The 22,437-nt window shown below is 37.3% G+C and overlaps 1 protein-coding gene across 2 annotated transcripts in view; it reads right to left on the minus strand.

Annotated features, from left to right (window-relative positions):
- TNNI3K (TNNI3 interacting kinase) overlaps window positions 1-22,437 on the minus strand; it is a 423,099-nt gene that overhangs the window by 88,475 nt on the left and 312,187 nt on the right. For both annotated transcript variants that reach the window (XM_058303361.2, XM_058303360.2), the window contains 3 exons: window positions 17,734-17,786; window positions 17,369-17,421; window positions 12,690-12,822 (listed from right to left, as the gene is read on the minus strand). In XM_058303361.2, coding sequence (XP_058159344.1) covers window positions 12,690-12,822; window positions 17,369-17,421; window positions 17,734-17,786 — 239 coding nt within the window. The remainder of the gene's footprint in view (window positions 1-12,689; window positions 12,823-17,368; window positions 17,422-17,733; window positions 17,787-22,437) is intronic.

Genomic DNA, 22,437 nt, shown 5'->3' on the forward strand with positions numbered 1-22,437 from the left:
AATTTGAGGAATGTACTTAACATGTTAAGGTAATAAATACCTTAAGGACTTTTGATACATACTCATAAAATGTCTTCCTAAATAGTTACAGTACTTTATATCTTAACAGCAAGTTTATGAAAGGGTTATCATTATACCTGCACCAGAATTAGGTAATATTCATTTTATAAAAGACTTTGCTAATTCAAGAAGTAAATATATCAGGTTATTTATTATTGTTTAAATTCTATTATTTGATGAGTAATATGAAGGCTAGTCTTATTTGTCAATTTGGCTAGGCTACAGTACCTAGTTATTTAATTAAATGCAAATCCAGGTTTTGCTGGGAAGCATATTGTTGCTGGGAAGGTACTGGCTAACATCTACAATCAGGTGACTTTACGTACAGGAGATTACCCTTGGTAATGTAGGTGGGATGAAAGACTGTACGAGCAAAAGCCAAAGTTTCCTGGGAGGAAGAAGAAATTCTGCCTCAAGGTTGCAGCATCAGCTCCTGCCTGCCACCATTCCAAACTACTGGTAATGGACATGCCAGTCCCTACAATTGTGTAAGTCAATCCCTTGAAATAAATCTCTACAAACACATGTATCCTACTGGCTCTGTTGCTCTGGAGAACCCTGACTGATACAAGTAGTGAGGATTAATATTTTTCTCAATTATTTATTAGGTATTTGAAAATCTTAAATTCATACCCTGTTCCCACCTGTCTACTGACATTTTAATGTTTTTCTACATCAGCAGTTTAATTGTGTAATGGTTCCACATTGATGGCAGAGTTAGCAATTTCATTTCTGCTTTTGTCTTCCATTACCTTTGTAGAATATTTGCACTGGTCACATTTGCCAAGCATTTCTAACCACTACCAGGTAAAGTAATAGTTACTGACATCAAGAAGATGAAGAAACAAAAAATTGAACAAAACATATATAGCAAACTTAACATGACTTACAAAATATATCTTTTATGTTACAGAAAACTAGGTATGTTAGATTCCTTGCTGTATTAGTCAGCCAAAGGGGTGCTGATACAAAATACCAGAAATCCATTGGCTTTTATAAAGAGTATTTATTTGGGGTAGAAGCTTACAATTACCAGGCCATAAAGAGTAAGTTACTTCCCTCACCAAAGTCCTTTGCCATATGTTGGAGCAAGATGTCTGCCAATGTCTGCCAGGCTTCAGGCTTCCTGGGTTCCTCTCTTCCTGGGGCTTGCTTCTCTTTCTTTACAACCAAGTTTCTCTGTGTGCTTACTTTCCGGGGCTCCAGCTCAAGACTCCAACCTCTCTTCTCTGTGAGTCCCCACCCAAGGGGGCAAGGACTCAATGTCCTACTGATGTGCTCCAGTCAAAGCCTTCATCATTATTTAATCAAGTAAAAATGAAACCTCTGAATCCAATACATTTTAATTTGCCCAGAAGAAAAGACCAGTTTACAAACATAATCCAATATTTCTTTTTAGAATTCATCAATAATATCAAACTGCTACACTTGCATCAGCTACTCTTGACTATTTTTAATTCTTTCTGGAATGAGGTAACTAAATAAGCAAACAATAAACTGACTCTTAATGGTCATTGATCTTTCAGCTCTGATTTTTCACCTGTGACCATTTAGATATTGTAGGCCTGGTGCAATTCTAAGCACATAAACCAGAGAGGGAAGACATTTTATCTTACTGTACATTTCCTAATGGATGGGGAGGGGCTATTCATAGAGTGAGTAAACTCAAATGATGATGCCAATCACTCCCCCTTTGAAACTCTTTAAGTCTTTGATGTCAAGTGTATAGAGTTACTTGTCTGCTTCTTGGCACAGTGTCTGGAAAATCAGTTTAAGATGAATGGTACTTAACTCTTTTATCATTCACAGTGGATTCTGCTGGGCTTCAGCATTTCCTTCTCCCTTTTGCTTTATGCCTTTTTGGCAGTGATACCACTCATTAGCACCTCTGCCAGCAAGTGGGCAATGCAACACGAGGGGTCATGGAAATGAAATTTGTCACCTTTGAGACTGCTTTGTCAGTCTTGACTAAGTGGCCATGCTACACAAAAGCTGGGATATTTTCTGGTTTTCCAGATTGGGGAAAGAGACTGTCATCTCATTAATCAAATTTTTACTTCAATTCCTAAATGAAATATGTTAAAAGATTTATGTAAATGCTCGTATCCCCTTTCACAAATGAAACTTTTCCATTAAAAGAAAATAAGGCCAAATTTAAATAATTAACTATTTATTGTGCTTCTCCTATTTCTTCAACATTGTCCCAAGATAATTATCAACAGTTTAGGAAAACTTACATTCTATATTCTAGAGTAGCAATGTTCAATAAAACTATCTGAGATGAAGGAAATATTATTCTGTGCTAAAAGTGGATATTTAGCACTTAAAATGTGGTTAGAGCTACTGAGGAAGTGAATTCTTAATTTTATTTCATTTTATTTAATATAATTGAAATTTAAATAGCATTTATGGCTAGTGGCTTCCATATTAGACAATACAAGTAGCAAGCATAGCTTTCTCCTACTCCCATTGTCCTGAACAATACTTGAGTTAAACATAGTTTTGTGAGTTAGCCTCAGGGGTCTGCATAACCATGGTGCCCATTTGTAGATTCAAGTTCTCCTTTGTTTATCAGTACTATATTAGGAAGAGATATGAATGAAGATTTGTTAGTACTATCTTTCAAAAGAGATAGAGCAGGGAGCTCCAGAACAGGCATTCAATACATGGGATAACCTTTGATCATTTATTACTGTGACAAAATGTATTGAGCATTCTATGAAATTGATTGTAGTAGGTTGGAACTATGTATCCAGAAAAACATGTTCTTAAATTTATTCTTGTGGGCATGAACTCTTACAAATAGGACATTTAATGATTTTACTTCAGTTAAGGTTGGCCCAGGTGACTCAGGATGGGTCTTAACCTTATTGGTATGGTGTTACACGTATGGTCAGAGAGAGAGAAAAGGCCACAGAGTTTTTCAGGCAGAAGCTGAAAGTTGACAGAACCCAGAAGAGAAGGGAGAGGCCAGAAGAGAAGCCAAGGACCAAGTATTGCTGGTGGCCAGCCCCAGAATAGCCACAGTCTTCTGGGAGAAAATATTGCCTTGATGACACCTTGATTGGACTTCTCCTAGCCTTAAAACTGTGAGCCAAAAAGTCTTGTTGTTTAAGCCAACCCATTGCATGGTATTTGCTTTGGTGGTGAGGAAATTAAAACGGTGATCATAGGCTAAGAAAAAAAATCTGAAAAGTGTTGCTTTTTAAGAAAATTTGGTAAATTAATAAATGGTTAATGAGGAAATGAATGATTGAATTTTTCACTGTCCCTTATAATCCAACGTGATTCTGAAATGTGCTTCCTTTTGCCTGGAAATGCTCTTCTCTACTTTCTTTTTCTGTGTAACATCTACTGTCAGTTAGGGCTTAGTTCAGATGGACTTTATGATTGTGCTTATTATGTGTTCCCACTGAAGCCTGTACTATCATAACATGTATTATATTTCACTTAATTATCTATTTACTTTCTTGCCTCTGCAAATAGATTATTGAGCTCTTGTGGTATATTCGAGGAAGAGGACTCTGATAAACTGAAGCAGTTTGGCAAATTAAGAAGGGGCCTTCACTAGGAAATTTGGAGGCCTAATTTGCAGTCTGGCCTTGTTCTTAATTCTCTGGAAGTTCCTAATGAAGCCAATATGCCTCTGAGGCTACTGATTTCTCTAAATGTAAGACAAGGCAGGAAGGAGACAGTGTAATGGTTGAAGCATGGGCTTTGGGAGCAGACAGCCATACATTGAAGTCTTGACTACACCTTTACTTAACAGGTAACACTGACAGTATGTTTTGCATAATAGAACCTAAACCACAGTTGCTTTTAGGATTAAATGAGATAACGTACATTGTTGGCTCTCAATATATGTGAGCTGTTGTTACTGTTATTATCATGTACTAAGGGGCTTACTGATCCCTTTCAGTCTGGACCTGGGAAACTAGATATCAGAACCATCTTTGTATATTTTCTGTTCCATTTATGCTAGAAATCTTAGTTCCTATTCAGAAAAATCTGCTCTCTTTGGGTATGAATACCAAGTAAAATATTACTTTGAGTTACTGCAAATTACAATGCTACAAACCATCACATTTGTCATCAGTCCCAACTCCTAATGCAATACGGCCATTATGGAGTGGATGACTATGCAGCACTCCATGATGAACTTAATTAGCTATATATTGCTTATGAATAAATTGGTACTGGATGCTGAATTTTTAAAGTAACCTAGCACTTTCTCTCTTCTGTTTTATAAAATTAAACCTAGAGATTTATATAAAATAGAGAGCAATAAAGTACATTTTGTTAATAAGTTTGAGATAAAATTGCTAGAATGTTTTATTTTCAAATTGGATTGTGAGTATGTGGGTTCTAAAAAACACAACTGATTCTACTTCACTGTTTTTAATGGGGTGGGGAAGGGTTGTGGTAAGACAAGAAAATGTGTTCTACCATCCCAGCAAGAGCTATGACATACTCTTTGTTAAACTGACACTTTTCAACGATGTATCACCAGAGTATATAGCATCTGAAAGAGACCATGAGATTGCAATCTTGAGATTGTACTAAGAATGGCTTAATTTTTTAAAACCACATCCCATTCTCATTAGAGACTGTCAGAAGAATAGATTAATTTGCACTATTGTCTATTCTCATTGCATTTTTTGTCAGTGTAATGAAGTATTGGAATGTTAATACCAGCTATATTCATAGAAATATTGCTATCCATTGGACCAATTTGATCTTTCCAGTGATCTGTGTAGTGATTGGCTTACTCTTCTCTTTTCAGTGCTAAACAGATAAGGATTAGCACAGCAAACATGCAATTTCAGGACTTTTGCTTACTTCTGTTTTCCTACCATTTGTCGAAGCACAGTCCACATCATCAATGTGCCTATGCCTTTTGACTTTATTATATTCAAGATACTTTAGGACCCTAATCATATAGGAGAACAGCATAATCATCTAATGCCTAAGGAGGGGTTGCAAAACTCAGATGGCTACAAATATAAGACCTGTGACATATTTGTGTCTCTAAATGCATTTTAAATTATATTTTTAAAAAGTAAGTGAGACCAAAAAAAAAAAAAAGTCTGTAAGCCATATTTGGCTCCTAGATTGCCAGTTTGCAATTCTGAGTTAAAGTCTCATCAAAATCAGGTTAGTATTAGTTGGCAGATGCTCTTAATTTAGTGCCACTTCCAAAGCTTAGTTAGAGCCAGGCAGTAAAGAATCCCAGATACAGAGTTGAGTCTTCTTGTGAAAGAGCTGGCATCACGTAGGAAAATGAAAGGGAAAAGGAGGCTCTCTTCTTTGGTACTATACTCTAAACTGAAAGTGATCTGCAAAATTGGATACCTGGTGATAAGGGAATAAGACTGGATAAAATACACATGTTGATGTATTAATTCATCCCAGCCTTCTTCTTTAGTGTTCCAAGATATAACAGAGCAGACAGGCCTAAGGAAGAAATAAAATCTGGGAAGCAGGTGTTGGTTTCGTTCCCTGAAATCTATCCAGGGCAGATCCTGTTGTCAAGTTGTACCAGCTCCTCTCAGATTGCCTGGTTCTTCTCTCTGCTCAGATCCACATCTTGGACCCCTCCTCTTACTCTCATCATTCCACTCACAGATCTGATCCTCTTCCTGTATCTACCATTCTTCAGCTGGCTGAGCCAGAACCTGGAAGTCATACTTGCCTCCCCCTATCCCTTATGCTCACACCTCAATCCTTCTGCAAATCCTATTAAAATCTCTCTAACCCAAACCCTCCTCTCTTTTCCAAGACCAAGATAAGGTCTTATAAATTCTCATCTAGACTAACCAGACTGCTTGCTTTCACTTTGCAGCAAAATGGGGCATTCTAAAGTAATAGGGTTGTACTACATCCCTGCTTAAAATCCTGCAATGACTTTCCTGTGGTTGGCACACAAGGCCCTTCCCCTCCTGTTTCCAGTTGACATTTAGCATCAACTCTTGTGACTGACTTCCTTGAACTCTCTGATTTATTCCCACTGAAATACTTGCAGGTCTCCCCATGCCTCTGGGTCCTTGCCCATACTGCTTTCTCCTGTAGTACCTTTCCTACATCACCATGTTTTACCTCTTTAACTAGTACTCATCGTCTGAGATGCAGTTCCAGCATCATCTGCTCAAAGAAGCTTTCCCTGATATCTTTCTCCCACCTCCAGTCTGAGCAAAAGGTCACCCTATGGAGAGGCCTTAGCCCTCTGTGCTTTTCTCCAGTGGGGCACTTACTCTGCTGAATGTACTTTCCTCATTCCCCTTGTGCTCTGTGAAAACTTAGAGAGCTTGGGAAATGTCCTATTCCTCTTTGTTTTCCTCTTACTCTAGCACAGTTCCTGGCCCAAAGGAGGTATCCAATGGTGGCCTAAAGACAATAATAATAGCTAACATTTATTGAGTACTTACTCTTACCAGGCATAATTCCAATTCTTTCCATTAGGCCCTATTATTTTCCCCATTTAAAAAAATAAAGAAACTGAGATATGGCTAGGTTAAGTAATTTGCTCAAGGTCATTAGACTACTGCTCTTAAACACTATGCCAATTCTCTTTGGTCCCTACTGTGTTTGCTTGAAAATATTTTCTTAAAAATTGAATTAATTGACAACATTTAAAAATCTTTGCGGCGTGGAGGAGACAGCACTTCTTGATATTGAAGGATTAAAGAGGATTTTTGGAAGAAGTTATATTTAAGCTAAGACCTAAAAGCAGCTTGAAATCAGTCTGATGAAAAGTGGGGAAGTGTGTCTCTGGCAGAGAGACCAATGTGTGCAACAGCTTGAAGGTGAGAGGAAAGATGTTGTGTGGGAGAAATGAAATCGTTTTCTGTGGCTGGAATATAGATGAGAGGCTGCAAGTGGTGAGAGGCAAAGCCAGGGAGGAAAACAGAAACATAACAATGGAGTGCGTTGCAAATGGTTTTTAAAACTTTTATTTTTATCATAAGAACAAACAAAAGACATTGGGGATTTTAAGTAAGGGGAGCCATATGATCAAATTAGAATTTTTAAAAAGTTCAATAAAGCTATAATATGCTAATGGGAAAAAAAAGAGATGGTGAACAAAACTGGAGATTAGGATACAAGTAAAGCTACGGCGTAGCGCTCTACATGTGAAATGTGGGTGATATGAAATAATGAGGTAGCAGTGGAGATGGAGATAAGTGATGGATTTGAGAAATACCTGGAAAATAGAACTGAAAATAAGAAAATAACTGAAAAAAGAAAGAATGAAAGTAAAGATAGAGAAGAGAGAAGAGAAGAGAATAAAGCAAAGAAAGAAGGAAAGTAAAGAGTCAAGGATGACCTTGAAGTTTTTATGTGGGTATCTTGGAGTGCTATTCAAGTACAGAAATATCAGAAGTCTTGGCCTCGTATTATACTTTGCCCTTATGTTTCATCTTAACATTATAGAGAATTTTATGAAATTCCATCACAAACATAGTCTCAATTGATCTTCTCTCACAATAATCTTTATGGTAATCATCATTAAATGCATTTATTAAGGAAGCTGAGCTGATGAAAGTTCCCAGAGGTTAGAAGAAATACAACATAGTAAGGGAAGCAAAAGAAAGCTAGAGTAGCTGGAGCATAGAAAGTGACACGGTATGAATTATTTCAGAGGTAGAGGATTAGGTGGTCTTGAAGGACATATTAAGGCTTAAGAGACTCAACTCTAAGAACATGGGAAGTCATGGAATGATTTTTAAGCTATGGCGATATAATCAAGTTGATGTTTTCAAAATATAACAACAGGGAATGTGTGGGAATTGGAGAGAAGGTAAACACACATGGCCAAAGGGAGAATAGTCAAAAGGCTACTGCAGTAGTTCAAGTGATAAAGATAGCTATTTGAACTAGGATGGTGATGGGTGAAATGATAAGTAGTTAGAATTGAGGCATTTATATCTCATCACTTCTACTCAACATTGTATTGAAGGTCCTAGCTAGTGCAAGAGGGCAATTAAAAGGTTTTTAAAAAACCCATACTGATTGGAAGTACATAAATAAAGTTATCTTTATTCACAGATGATATAAGCATCTTCATAGAAAATCCCAAAGAGGTGTGTACACAAAAGCTACCAGAGTGAGTTCAGCAAGTTTGCAGAGTGAGTTCAGCAGGTTTGTAAGATACTAAGGTGGTATAAAAAATTAATTACATTTCTATATGTTTGCAAAGAACTATAGATCATTGAAATAAAAATAACACTTAAAATAGCATCAAAACTATGAAATACATAGTGATAAACTTAAGAGAACAATGGCCAAGCTTTTTATGCTGAGAACTTCAAAAAACATTGATGAAGGAAATTAAAAAAGAGCTAAATGAAAGGAGAGATATGCCATCCTTATGGATTGGAAGAATCAATATGGTTTAAGATGTCAATTCTCTCCAAAATGATTTATAGATTCAGTGGAATCCAATCAAAATTTGAGTAGGCTTTTATTTTTTTTGTAGCAATTGACAAGCTGATTCTAATATGAATATGCACAAGCAAGATACCTCGAATAACGAAAGCAATTACAACAAAGAAGTTAGAGGACTTCGTATTACTTGATTTCAAGACCTACTATAAAGCTGTCAAGATAATATGGTATTGGCATTAGAAAATTATATAGATCAACAGAACAGAATAGAAGCCAGAAACATATCCTCATAATTTTGGCAAATGTATTTTTCACAAAGATATGCAAAAATTTAATAGAGAAAGGAGAAGTTTTTTTCAACAAGTGGTTTTGGAATTACTGAACATCAATATGCAAAATACAAACTAATAAATAAACACACAAAAAACAATCTCAACCCATATCATGTACCATATAAAAATTTTATTCAAAATGAATCATTAAAATATAAAACCTAAACTTATCAAACTTATAGAAGAACATATAAGAGGAAATATTTAAGATCTTGGGTTAGACAAGGATTTTCTCTATAGAACATAAAAAATTGATTTAAAAATTTGATAAAGTAGACTTCATTGAAATAAAAAAAAATCTGCTCTTTTAAAGACATTGCTAAGAATATGAAAAGGTAAGCCCCAGACAAAAGGAAAATACTTGTGAAACATATAGCAGGCAAAAGACTTTAAATTTAGGACTGAAGAACTCTTAATATTAAATACCAATGAAAGAGATATAAATAGCAAGTAAGCACATGAAAAGATTATCAACATCATCAGACATTAGGGAAATGCAAAATAAGACCACAATGAGTTACCAGTAGTTATCTACTTGAATAGTTGATACATATTTTTCAAATAGACAGTACAAAATCGGGCAAGGATGTGGAACATCTAAAACTCTCATATGCTAACAACCCATCTCTTATGTATTTCCCCAAGAAAAATGAAAACATGTCCACACAAAGACCTTAATGACTATAGCATTTTTATTCATGACAGCTCCAAACTAAGAATAACTCAAATAATCCCCAATTTGTGAATGCATAAACAAATTTAGGTATAACCATACAAGGGAATATCACATAGCAATGAATACAATTGAATTACTGAAACATGCAACAACATGGATGAATGGCAATAGAGTTTTGCTTAACTGAAAGAAGCCAGACTCAAAAAACTATGTATGCTATGATTCCATTAATATGACATTCTGGAAAAGGCAACTCTAGAATGATGGAAATCAGTTCAGTGATTGCCAGAGGTCAGAGGTAGGAGAACTAGTTTGCCTTCAAAGAGGCACAAAGGAACTTTTTTAAGTGATGGAAATATTCTATATATTGATTGTGTGGTGGTTCCACAATTGTATATGTCTATTAAAACTCATTGGTAATCAAAAAAAGGGTAAATTTTGCTACATGTAAATTATGCTTCAATAAAACTGAATATATTTAATAATGCAGTAGTTTAAATGATGGTAGTTTGAACTAGAGTGGTGATGGATAATGGTGAAAAGTGGATAAATCCAGTTGTATTTATAAGGAAAAATCAACAGGTCCAGGGAAAAATGGATGGTGAGGGGAGGAGAGATGCATCATTTTATATGAAAAATATCACAGTGTGTCTGAAATTAGAATGTATTCTTTATAAGCCCATCAGCTTTATTTGAATGTGAACTCTGATGTAGAGAGAAAGCAGCATATCAGAAACAGACCTTACAAATAGCAATGTTGGTTCTGCTCAAATGAGAGTTCTGAGTCACACTATAATTAGGGCTAAATCTCATCATTAAAAACTAAAAAAAAGTTTAGCAAGAAAGTGTAGGATTATTACATTAACATTGTACTCAATAACTACATATACAGTATATAATTTGTGAAGGGCACTCCCTTGGGTATTCTATAGAGTGTAATTAGAAGACCATATGATATTATGGGAGAAAAAAATATCCTGAAAAGGAAATACCAAGATATGGCTTTTGGTCTGCATATGAGTACTAATAAATATATTGATCTTAGTTAAGATTTTTAACTTGTGAGTATCTATGTTAGTAAGATCTTTTTTAAAAAGATTTATTTATTTATTTATTTCTCTCCCCTCTACCCCACCCCGGTTTTCTGTTCTCTGTGTCTATTTGCTGTGTCTTCTTTGTCTGCTTCTGTTGTTGTCAGCGGCACGGGAATCTGTGTTTCTTTTTGTTGCATCATCTTGCTGTGTCAGCTCTCCGTGTGTGCAGCACCATTCTTGGACAGGCTTCACTCTCTTTCGCGCTGGGGGCGCATTCCTTGCGCGTGGGGCTCCCCTATGCGGGGGGCACCCCTGCATGGCAGGGCACTCCTTGCACGCATCAGCACTGTGCATGGGCCAGCTCCACACGGGTCAAGGAGGCCTGGGGTTTGAACCGCGGACCTCCCATGTGGTATATGGACGCCCTAACCACTGGGCCAAGTCCGCCACCCCAGTAAGATCTTTTTTCTATGATCTTTAGCCTTCTGATATATTGTGATAGGATGGCTGCTAGGAGCTCACAATACAATTCATTTAACATTTATTTTTTATTTCATCTGGTAACTATCTATTAAGCACACTAGATTTGGGGGATGTAAAGTTGAATAAAATATTGCCCTGTCCTTTAGGAGTTTCCCTTCTAATGGTGGTTATAAATAAGTAATCAGCAGAATTCAGTGTGAGAAGACACCAGACCAACCCAAGTAATATCAAGAGACACACAAAGTTTACTGAAGTCTCAAAATGTGTATATTTTGGCTTTGATTAAATTCCCACCACACCTTATACACACACACAGAGCATGATGTATATCATTAACGAAAATTAGGCTTGCTCACCAAAGCAGTTTGAGATTATTTATGAATAATAAGTATTCATAATTTATGAAAGATGGATGTTTGAACTTGGATGGAGATGGAGGAATTGTTAAGTAGATAGAATTGAGGCATTTATATTTCACCATTTCTATTCAGTATTGTATTGGAGGTCCTAGCCAGTGCAAGAGGACAAGAAAAAGCTTTTTAAAAAACCCAAACTGATTGGAAATACATAAACAAAATTATCTTTATTCACAGACAATATAAGTATCTTTGTAGAAAATCCCAAAGAGGTATAACAAAAGCTACCAGATTTTTCCTCTGGGTGTGATCCCCTTTGATTGTATTAGATTCAGCTGAGATGTCTTTGATTAAATTATGTTAAGATTAGGACTTTGATTGGACCATGTTAGTAGGGTATAACTCAGGTTAAGTCCCCGTTCCCTTGCTGGGCTGATATAAACGGGCACTCACTCCAGAAGATACAAAAGGGCACAGGTAGAAAGTGAGCTCCATAGACACTGCAGAGGAGAGAACTTTGATCCTGCAGCCCCGGGAAAGAGAAATGAGCCATTTGTTTGATAGTTTGCAGCTGAAGAGAACAGAGCAGCTGAGCTGGGAAGCCTGGAAAGAAATAAACCCTATGCCAGCCTACAGCTGAGATAAGAAGAAGCTAGACCCAAGGAGCCTTTAAGAAGAAGAAGGAAGGAGAGACCAGGCCTGCCATCTTACTTCAACACATGACAATTGACTTGGGTGAGAAAGTACCTTTTATGGTACCTTGTGCTGGACTCCTTAGGGCCTTTTAACAGTAGGCCTTTACCCCAAATAAATACCCTTTATAAAAACCAACAGATTCTTGGTGCTTTGAATCAGCACGCTTTGGCTGACTAATACATTCACAACCCCCCATTTAAAAAAATATATCCATATATGTAATGCAAAACTAATAAGAAAAGCAATCCTCTTTTGTATAATATGAGACAAATAAAAAACAGCCCTGAGAAGTTAGTTTTGTGCTACTACTTTTGGCTCACCCCTATATATACTCTAAAAAGACATTTCTAAAATCTAATTTTATAAAGTAAATATTACATTGTCCACATTATCTGCACCCACATGCCACAATGTCTTTGGCTTAACTTGTTAATAGATAAATCAAGCCCTACACTTTAATAAAATTTACCTGCACCTCTGTGTGTTAGCATCCAAAATTATAGCATTGAGGCTTAATTTTTCAGGATTGGGCACACATCTTAAACTAATTTAAGGCAGTTTCCTTCCCACTGAGAATAATCATGTTGGGGAAAAATTATTTCTTGAAGTTTGAGAAAATGCACCCTACTTTTGACAACAGAGAAACTCTAATTGCCGCATGTCTTACCTGGCTTGAGATGCGCAAATGGAATTTCACCGGTGAGGAGTTCCCACAGACACAGAGCGTAGCTGAAGACGTCAGCTTTGATGGTGTACCGAGTGCACTGAGTGAACACCTCAGGAGCCATCCAACGGAGGTTCTATAGAGCGAGAAATAGCCACAAGTCATGTACCAAGGGTTTAGTTCTTCCACTGCAGAACAGCGTTCTTCTTAGTGAGGATGTGTTAAGTGTTCTCCCAATGCTTTCAAAAGACTTAAACATAAAATAACACCAATGTCACACATCCTGTGCACTGTGCCTCTCCCAGCTTCTCAGAGGGCACTTTTTTAATCACTGAAAGAGCATAAAGTCCATAACTCACCCCAATATATCACAGCAATATTAATCAACCAGTAATTCTGCTTCTTATAAAATGGTTATTGTAACAGTAACATTTTGTTGTTTACCTACATGCATCTTTATTCTAGAAGTTTTACAAGCTTCTGAACAGTCAGCTATGGAATCCAGGGACTCTGTGACTCCCTGGGAGTGAAGCAGGCAGTGTGGGAGGCACCTTCCTTCATTCAGGTTGTGATTTAAGAATCGTAAAATTAGGTCCATAAATAATGGCTTCATGGGGGAGGAAAGAAAGGGCCCTAGGGGAGTGCCCAGAATATTCTTATGAAGTAGATTTTTCACTGGCAGTATCAGGTCTGTCATACCTCCTTTATTTCCAGTTGTCTTATTTCTGAGTGTTCTTTGTGCAATATATATTTTTAAATCTCATAAAATATTAAAAGTTTATCTGTACAAAGTTCTCTCCTCATATGTTTCAATGACATTATTTACCTTCTCTTCATTTGCAATTACATATTCTTCAATTTAAAAAACAAATTTCCACCCTGAGATGCAAATGTGTTACTTTGATTTATTTATGGTTTTCTGGACAGAGCACTAGGTTTTGAGTTAGGAGATGAAATTCTAGTTCCAACTCTGCCACTGATTATTTGGGCAGCTCTGGGCTAACCTCAGATTCCTCAAGGACAAAACAAAGGAATCAGGGCCTTCCAGCTCTAACATTCCATGATTCTTTAGCCATCATGTCATCTGATCTTTGCCACACATATTCCTTCTTTGAATTTCCACTGAAAGAAACCAGTATTCTTTTATTACTCTTGCTGAAATTCTGTGTGTAGTGCTGGCTGCTGATAATTCTTTTGAAGTGTCTACCTGATTTTGAAATCCCGCACAATTATAGCTTTCCAAGAATATCTTTATTCCGATTATGGTGTTCATATGCAATTCTTCCACACGAGCTTTCATATTCTAAATAGCATCCATTTATATAAAAGATTATACTGTGTCACAACACTGCATAAGTGGGAGTAGGCATACTGTATGACCATTTTTGCACAGGGGAGTAATAGAGTAATTAGAGAACTCATATAAGTCCACATAACTTGTAGGAAACAAAATAGCTTTCAAAATAAATCTAGAGTAGTGCCTGTGCTTAAAGACTATGACTCTAGGATAGAAGAATTAATATTACTTGCTGTTGGTGAGATTCAATTCAATTCCATTCAAGAATGTTTATTTAGTCAGTGAGTCTCAAGTGACTGCATGTTAGAATCACCTGAGGGAAACTTTAAACAGCAGGTCAATTGAATCAGAATTTCTGGGGGGTGCATTCAGACTATGCTCTTTACAAGTTCTCAGAGGGATTTTAATGAGCAGCCAGCATTCATAGCCACTGATCTAGCCATCTCTATGTCCCAGCCCTACTAGGGGAAGTCTGGTAGGTTCTCCCAAATGAGGACTCATTCTTTTCAATTCCCTTGCCTCATCTATCACACTTTCCTCCTTGCTCACCCACACCAGCCACTCTGGCCTTGAGCTCACTAAGCACTCTCCTGCCTCTGGGTCTTTGCATGCCCTGTTCCCCTAGTCTGCAGTGTTCTTCCCCCAGAGTCATATGAATGACTCCTACTGCAGAGTCTGCACAATTGTTACCTTACCAAGTGTTCTTTTTCCCTGTCATGCTATCTAAACCCTGCCCCAGCCTTGCTCTGCTCTGTGTTTTCTTCATAACACATATGGCTTTATGATACATATTTTTTAATGTGTTTAATATCTGTCTCTTCCCAATAGAATATTAGTTCCATGAGATTAAGACTTTATTTTGTTCAATTCTATATCCCCTGTTTCCAGAATATGTGGCATCCACTATTTGCTCCATAAATATGTGTTGAATGAATGAGTGAAATATAGCAAGCACACAAAACCCTACTTACAATACAACATGGTCCGTGATATGGCTCCTGCTTTCCTTTCTGACTCACCTCTCACGTTCTCTTCCCCACACTGTCCATGCCAACAATGCCAAGCCCCTGGAAGGTCCCCCAGGAAGCACGGTGTTTCTCATCCTCTCCTGTGCCTATGAGCATACGATCCAGTACCTGGCATCCTCCTCCATACTTACTGTCCTCTGATTAGCTCCTATCCACCAGTTTGAGCTGCTGTAGTATTCTAGTATACCTTTATCACTTAAACTTCCACATTCCTTTAAGTCTGCTAATTACAATTTCTCCCACTAAATAATGAGTTCCTTGAGCTCAAGCACTAAGTTTTGATTCATATTTTTCATTCCTGGAACTTTGCACAATCCCTAGATACGGCCAGCCCTCAATAAATCTTTGTTGAATGAGTGAATCAGAGCACTAAGAAGCACTGTGTACAAAGTGCTACAAAAATCACAGAGGGATAAAGATTTTCTGTGGGAGTGTCTGTAGGACAGGGGTGGATGGAGAGGAGAGGGGATCATTGTGGAACAAGAGAGTGTTTAAAATGCGTAAAATTTGCCTGGGGCCTTGCAAGATCAGTAAACTCCATCCAGGTGGTGTCCTGGTCAAGGACTTTCCAGGCAGAGACTCCAAGGTCAAAATTATAGGGATGTGAAAGTAAACAGTGCGTAGGCGGAGTGGCCAGGTGGCTTGTGCACTGGAGTGCTGGGAGCTTGAGAGACATTGTGGTCAGAGACCAAGCTAGAAAAGTGCCCTGGGGCCAGATTGAGGAGGCCAAAAGAATTTAGATTTTAGCCTGCGGGGGCAGAGGGGAGGGACAACGACTTGTTGATGGTGTATAGTAAGGGAATTTTCAGAACAGCAACACTTAGCTGATGTTGAAGGAATAAGCCCCCTCTTGACATAGATGTGGAGTGGACACAAACATTCTAAGGTCCACAGGATGGAGGAATAGAGTATGGATTAGAGTGGACTTACTGATATTCTATTCATGAACTATTGTGATTAGTAAGCGAAGAAAATGTGGCATTGGTGTGGAGAAAGTGGCCATGGTGGATGCTGGGGGTAGGGAGTGGGAGGAAGAGATATGATGTGGGGGTGTTTTCGGGACATGGAGTTGTCCTGGGTGGTGCTGCAGGGACAGTTACCAGACATTGTGTGTCCTCCCATGGCCCACTGGGTGGACTGTGGGAGAGTGTAGGCTATGGTGTGCATCATTGACCATGAGGTGCAGCGGTTCTCAGAGACGTATTCACCAAATGCAATGAATGTCTCATGATGATTGAGGAGGTTGTTGTTATGGGGGGCAGGAGTGGGGTGAGGGGGTTGGGGGTATATGGGGACCTCCTTTTTTTTTAATGTAACATTAAAAAAATAAAGACAAAAAAAGAATCAATGTTAATGTTAACTGTTTAGCTAAAAATATTTGTATCACTTATGATGAGATTTATAATTAGCTTTATTACATTATTACTTTCTTCACTTATAAAGAAACTGTAAAGAAATGAAATAAAGATTTACATTGTCATTGCTCATATTTAATGGTGGTATAAATATAGTGGGAAACTTGTTTTCATTCTTGCAAAATAAGCCCACTGATCAAATACCAAATAAATGATAAAGTAACATAAACTGGAAAAAAAAAAAGAGAGAGAGAGAAGATTAGAGTTAGAGGCTTTTTCAATAGTCCAGAAAAGAGATGATGGGGACCTAAAGTTAGAAGTGAGAAGCTAAGTGAACTTAAAAGAAACTAAGAAACAACCAGAAAAATTGGTTGAGTCATGTTAATGTGTAAGGGGAAAGAAGGAAGGGAAGAAATAAAAAATGACTCCAAGCTTGGGCAATTAAATAATACACATAGTCCAGAGAGGCAAACATTTTTCCTTTAGGGCAGGAGCAGGTAATGAATTTAATTGTGGATATTTAGAGTATAATTATCCTTGCTTCAGATATTATAATTTATATTTTACTTAAACATTAATGCTTGACTATACCACCTATTGCCTTATAATGCTAAAGCTGAAAATTATGAATAGCTAATAGATGGTGGTACTAATTTTACAGTTAGTTATTTACTAAATGTTAAATCTACTACTTAATAAGGAGATGTAAATATGAAAGCCAATTATCCATATTCACCATGGACTTTTCAGTTATATTTTAGACAAAATCAGTGTTAAGTTTATCCACAACACTTTCCAAATATATAGCTAATCTACTTCTCTAGCAGAGGTTGGAAATAGTTCTTTTGTGGGCTTACTAAGGATGAAAACATAAAACATTATCCTGCCACTGGGACAATGACATTGTTTCCAGTTAAAATGCTCTCATTTCACTTCCTCTCAGGCTGAGTTTACACATTTTAATTGTTTTAGTAATTATAGGGAACATAAGAGGCAGCACACCCCAGGTTGTTTTGTCATGTTGTCTTCATCCAGAGACTGTAGAAATCTTGATTCTGAGGGAAAGAGAAAACAAACTCACGTCAAAGGAAGTATCTCGAAACCAAGGTCAAAGAATATCTAAGATTTGAAACCAGAAGGAACTTCAGTCATACTTAAATTCCTTTCTTTCGACTGAGGCTATCAAAGAGGAAAAGTTGAAAACAAATGCTATACTTTCAAAATTCAGGGTCACTGAAATTTGAATAACTGAGGGAAATAAAACTGTTAGTGTTTTAGTTTTAGATTCATCATGCAAGTATCAAGCACTATCTAGGAATGAAGAAAGAAGCTGAAGAAATGTGGGGTATTATTCATGGAAATCTCACCTCCAAAATCTGCTACCACAGCATGCCCGTCCTCATAGAGAAGGATATTGTGACTGCAAGAAAAAGTAGACTTTGAGTAAATTTACTATTCCCTACGATTTCCTTGACCCCTAAGGAAGAGGACAAAATGGATAAATAGCAAAATGGGCACCAAAGGACTAACGTAGATCTCAGATCAGTGACTTTGACTTTCTGTTTTGCTAGTTCAAAAGAAATATTTACAAAATGTGATCATGTTTTAGCAAACATTGAAAGTATACAGAAGTCCTGCTTTAGACAGACGCCCCCTCCCAAACTTTTCAAAAAGACCCATGAGCTGAAGATCAGCTTTTCACCTCCTTGAGTCTCATTTGCTCACATGACTGTGGTTACTGGCAAAGAGTTAAAGGTATCTGCAAACATATTATTATAGAGTCAGAGCAAGGGAAACTGCTTTGCTGGAACCCTGGGTGCAAGGACAGCTCAAGGCAGGGCCTGAAATGATTATAATAATAGAATTCTATGAACAAGATCTTGACCAATACATTCTAGCTACAATCCCAGGACAAAGGAATATTTTTAAAAGGCCTATGAAATGATTCCAGCTAAACCATCTTTTTAAGATTTGGGGGAGGAAAAGACATAAAGGTCACTAAAGTCTCCCAATCCAATTCAAGTTTGATTAAATGTCCCTTTTAGAAGTACATTAAGGCTGGGACAGAGCCCAAAGAGGGGTCATTCTTCCCTTATATTAGTGAATTGAATTGGGCAATATCTTAGAGACATGCATATCCTGATCTGAGATTGTCTTTGAAAACTTTTTATTGAATTTCTTTCTTTATATCGTTTCACATTTGGCTTGTGAGTCATTTCAATATTAGAAGATCCCCACTGGATTTCTTTTAGTGAGCATAGGCTATAGTATAGTTATTTTATCTGCTCTATCCTTAATTATTTTGCTTTATGATCAAAATAAGGAAAATGCAATTATTTTCTAGTTCCAAGGAATTCTAGTACAATGTTGAATCATTTATATAAATTCTTTCAGATACCACTTGAGCTTTATATGAAAGTTACTTTTGAACTTCTCTTGTATCAATAATGAATTTTATCTTTGGAGTACAGGCTAGATTCTCTTCTCAAGTACTAAATATCTAGAATACGGTCCAAGTCATTGCTTAGGTAACGTACCGTAGAGGTATGTGAGGACATCAAAACAGGAACACCCAAGGTACTCTCTTAACTACAAATTGTCAAATAAGATAAATGATGAGAATGATACTGTAAGGACAAAGAACTGTACAACATCAGGAGCTCCTTGGAAGTTCAAGTGCAACAAAAAAAATGCATCTACCTACTGTATCACTGGATTCATTTGGAGAGTTTCAATACCACATTTCCTTGGCCTCTTGGAGCAAAATGAGAGCTATGTTCCACAGATATGAATTAAAATGATAAATACATTATATATATATAGATATAGATATATACCATATATATTTCATATATCTATATATTACTCCCTCCATTATTTTATTTCAAATTTTTTATCTAGGACCTTGCTTATCAAAATTGTTCTTTTAGCAGCATGACCTTAATATATAAAACAGATTTGCAAAAGGAGCTCTTCTAGTTAAATTTAGGGAAACACAGAATAGCTGTTTAACCATTCCCATTTCCAAAATAGCAGCCATTGAGGCAATGCCTCAAAATCACAGATCTAGAGAAGCACCAAATAATTAATACTTCTAGGGAATATTTTATTCATTTGGTTGTTTAACCTTCCTCCAAATTAAATAATTTATGTTACTAAGAATGATTATAACTGCTAATTGGAGTTGGAGGAGGTGTATTTAGCAAAATTTTATCCTTCTTTGAAAGAAACTTAATTGAATTTGGTCACTGGTGCACCCAGTGCATTATAATATGAGTCAGGGTGTCTCAGGATGCAGGAATAGTGTCTTTGTTCACTGTTGGGTTGCCAGCATTTTTAGCACACTGCTTATAACATAGGAGTATTCAATAAACATTTGTTGAACAAATAAATGAAAGGGAACCTGAAAAATAGAACCTACTCATTTCAGGCAACAGTTATGAGTTTGGAAGAGAAAAAGCTGTTATTTAATCAGCAAGTACTTACTGAACATCATTTATCAATCTATAAGTAAATATTAAAAATTCAAAGAATCCTAGAACTGGAAGAGCTATTAGTGCTAACCTGGTTTAACCCTCTGAGTCCAAGGCTTAGAGAATTTAAGTATATCAAGTGAGGTTCTATAGGTTGTGCCAGTGTGGATCTAGAATCCAGTTCAGCTGGGTCACCATCTCAGATGTTAGACAGTTCCTAGCAAATAATAGGCAATTCATGAACATTCATTTTATGAATCATCCTTAGGTTAAACATATAAACTTTCCCCCAGAACCTGATATTTACTTTTCTCACATTACCAAGACACTCTGGGAATTGTAAAATATTACAAGTTACGTATTCCATCTTCAAGGAATTTACAATTTGCTGATAATTTGGGTGATAGAAGCATTCAAAGTAAACAATGGAGGACTTTCCAAATTCTTTACTTGACTGTATTCTCAAGCTGCCTTTTAACATGCCTGCCTCTTCCCCCATTTTCCTGCTTTCTGCCAGTTTGATGTGATGCCATGATGGGCCAGGTTTTGTTCTTTTGGCCAGAGTACAGCACAGCATTCTAAGAGGTGCAGGGCTGGTGGTCCTGTCTGGAGCAGTGAGGGGCTGACTGGTGTGTTCAGGTGCATCAGTCTTTTGTCTGATGGCTTTAGTGCCCTTGTTGGGTACAGCCTGGATCTCCAGTCTCACTAGGAGTTGCAAGATGGTGATATTCAAGTTACACCATTCCTTCTGTGTTTATTCCTTCTGTGTTTTTTCCCCATCAGGGAAGAATCTGCTCTCAGCAAATATTTGGTTCTTCCATCCTTAGGCTAAAGCTTCTCTGATAATTTCTGCTATCTAAAGCTTGCTCTTTAGTAAATTTCCTCAGGCTGGATATAACATTCTCAATTCATATTTTCTTTTTTTGAGTAGAATATTGCTTTCAAAATGTCTAATATCAATCTGATTTTCTTTCCTCCTTATGTATAACTTGAGTCTTTCTCTTGGAAGCTCAAAGTGTTTTTAAAATTTTTAAAAAAATTTTCCCTGCCTTCAAAGTCTTGAACGTTTACTGAAAGATGTCTTAGGAAGTGGACTTGGCTCAACTGATAGAGTGTCCACCTACCATATGGGAGGTCCAGGGTTCAAACTCAGGGCCTCCTGATCCATGTGGTGAGCTGGCCCACATGCAGTGCTGATGAGCTCAAGGAATGCTGTGCAATGCAGGGGTATTCCTCGTGTTGGGAATATATTAGCTTACAAGCTACAGTTCTGAGACTGTGAAAATGTCCAAATCAAGGCATCATCACGTGATGTTTTCTTCCAGAAGACCAGCTGCCAGCAATCCTGGATTCCTTTGTCACACTGCAAAGCACATGGTAGCTTCTTCTGTTCTCTTCCTTCTCTTCTAGGTTTTGTGGCTTTCAGCTTCTGGCTTCCATTGCTTTTCTCTCTATTCTGTATTTCATTCTCTTATAAGGGACCCCAATAAGAGGACTAAGAACACCTGAGGGCCATGCCTTACTGAAGTAACCTAATCAAAAGGCCCTTAATGGATGTAACTTAATTGAAAGGTCCAACCAATAATAGTTCCACACCCACAGGAATGGATTAACTTTAAGAACATAATTTTCTGGGGTCCAGTCAGCTTCAAGCCATCACACCACACCATCTGGAACCCCAAAAGATATGTTTTTTCGATATGCAAAATATATTCATTCCATCACAATATCCTAAAGCCTTAAATTATTTTAGTAACAATATTAAGTAAAAAGTCCCATCAAAATCTGTTATAGGCATGGTCTGTCCTAGGGCACAATTCCCCTTAGTCTGTGGATCTACCTGTGAAACTGAGAACAAGTTATCAACTTCTAATATACAATGGAGGAACAGTCATAGAATAAACATTCCCATTGCCATAGGAAGAAATTGGAAGGAAAACAGGGGTCAAGGGTCCCAAATAGTTCCAAAACCCTGCAGGGCATACTCCATTAGGATTTCAAGGTCTGAGAGTTTTATATAGAGTGATGCTTTGTCCTCAGGCCTTGATGGCACTGCATCTCCACTCTTTCCAAGTTTTTGCCCAGTGGCCATGCTCTAAGCTCCATGTTCCTCAAGCATCTGGGTGGCTGCCAGCCTCTCTGAAAACCCCGGGCATCTGAAAAGCCTGGGTTGGTAACACTCTTCCTTGACAATGGGGCAGAAGGTCCATCTTCTCCAAGTTCCAGGGCATACTCTTTCCACATACATTAGTGGGTCTACTCTCTTGGTCTGAGAAAATGTCTTTAGTAGACACATCAGTTACCATTACTCTCCTGGCCTGAGAAAATATTCTGCCTTTTAAGTCACTTTTCCTTCAGTCTGTCCCTTTTTTGTCCCTTTTAGTCCAGGCTGGCAGTGATTCCTTTCATACAGATCTCACACAAAAATAACTTGTTGGTTTTGCATGTAGTACACAGGGGTCCCATCTGTCAGACAATACAACTTTCTGCAAATCTTCCCTGGATAACAGCATTTCTAATCCTGACCTGACTTGTTCCATGCTCAATTAAATTCTTACATGGGTTTTCTGGATGCTCAGAATTTTCCAAACCATCAAT

This window comes from Dasypus novemcinctus, chromosome 9, assembly GCF_030445035.2.
Source record: "Dasypus novemcinctus isolate mDasNov1 chromosome 9, mDasNov1.1.hap2, whole genome shotgun sequence".
NCBI classification, from domain to species: Eukaryota; Metazoa; Chordata; class Mammalia; order Cingulata; family Dasypodidae; genus Dasypus; species Dasypus novemcinctus.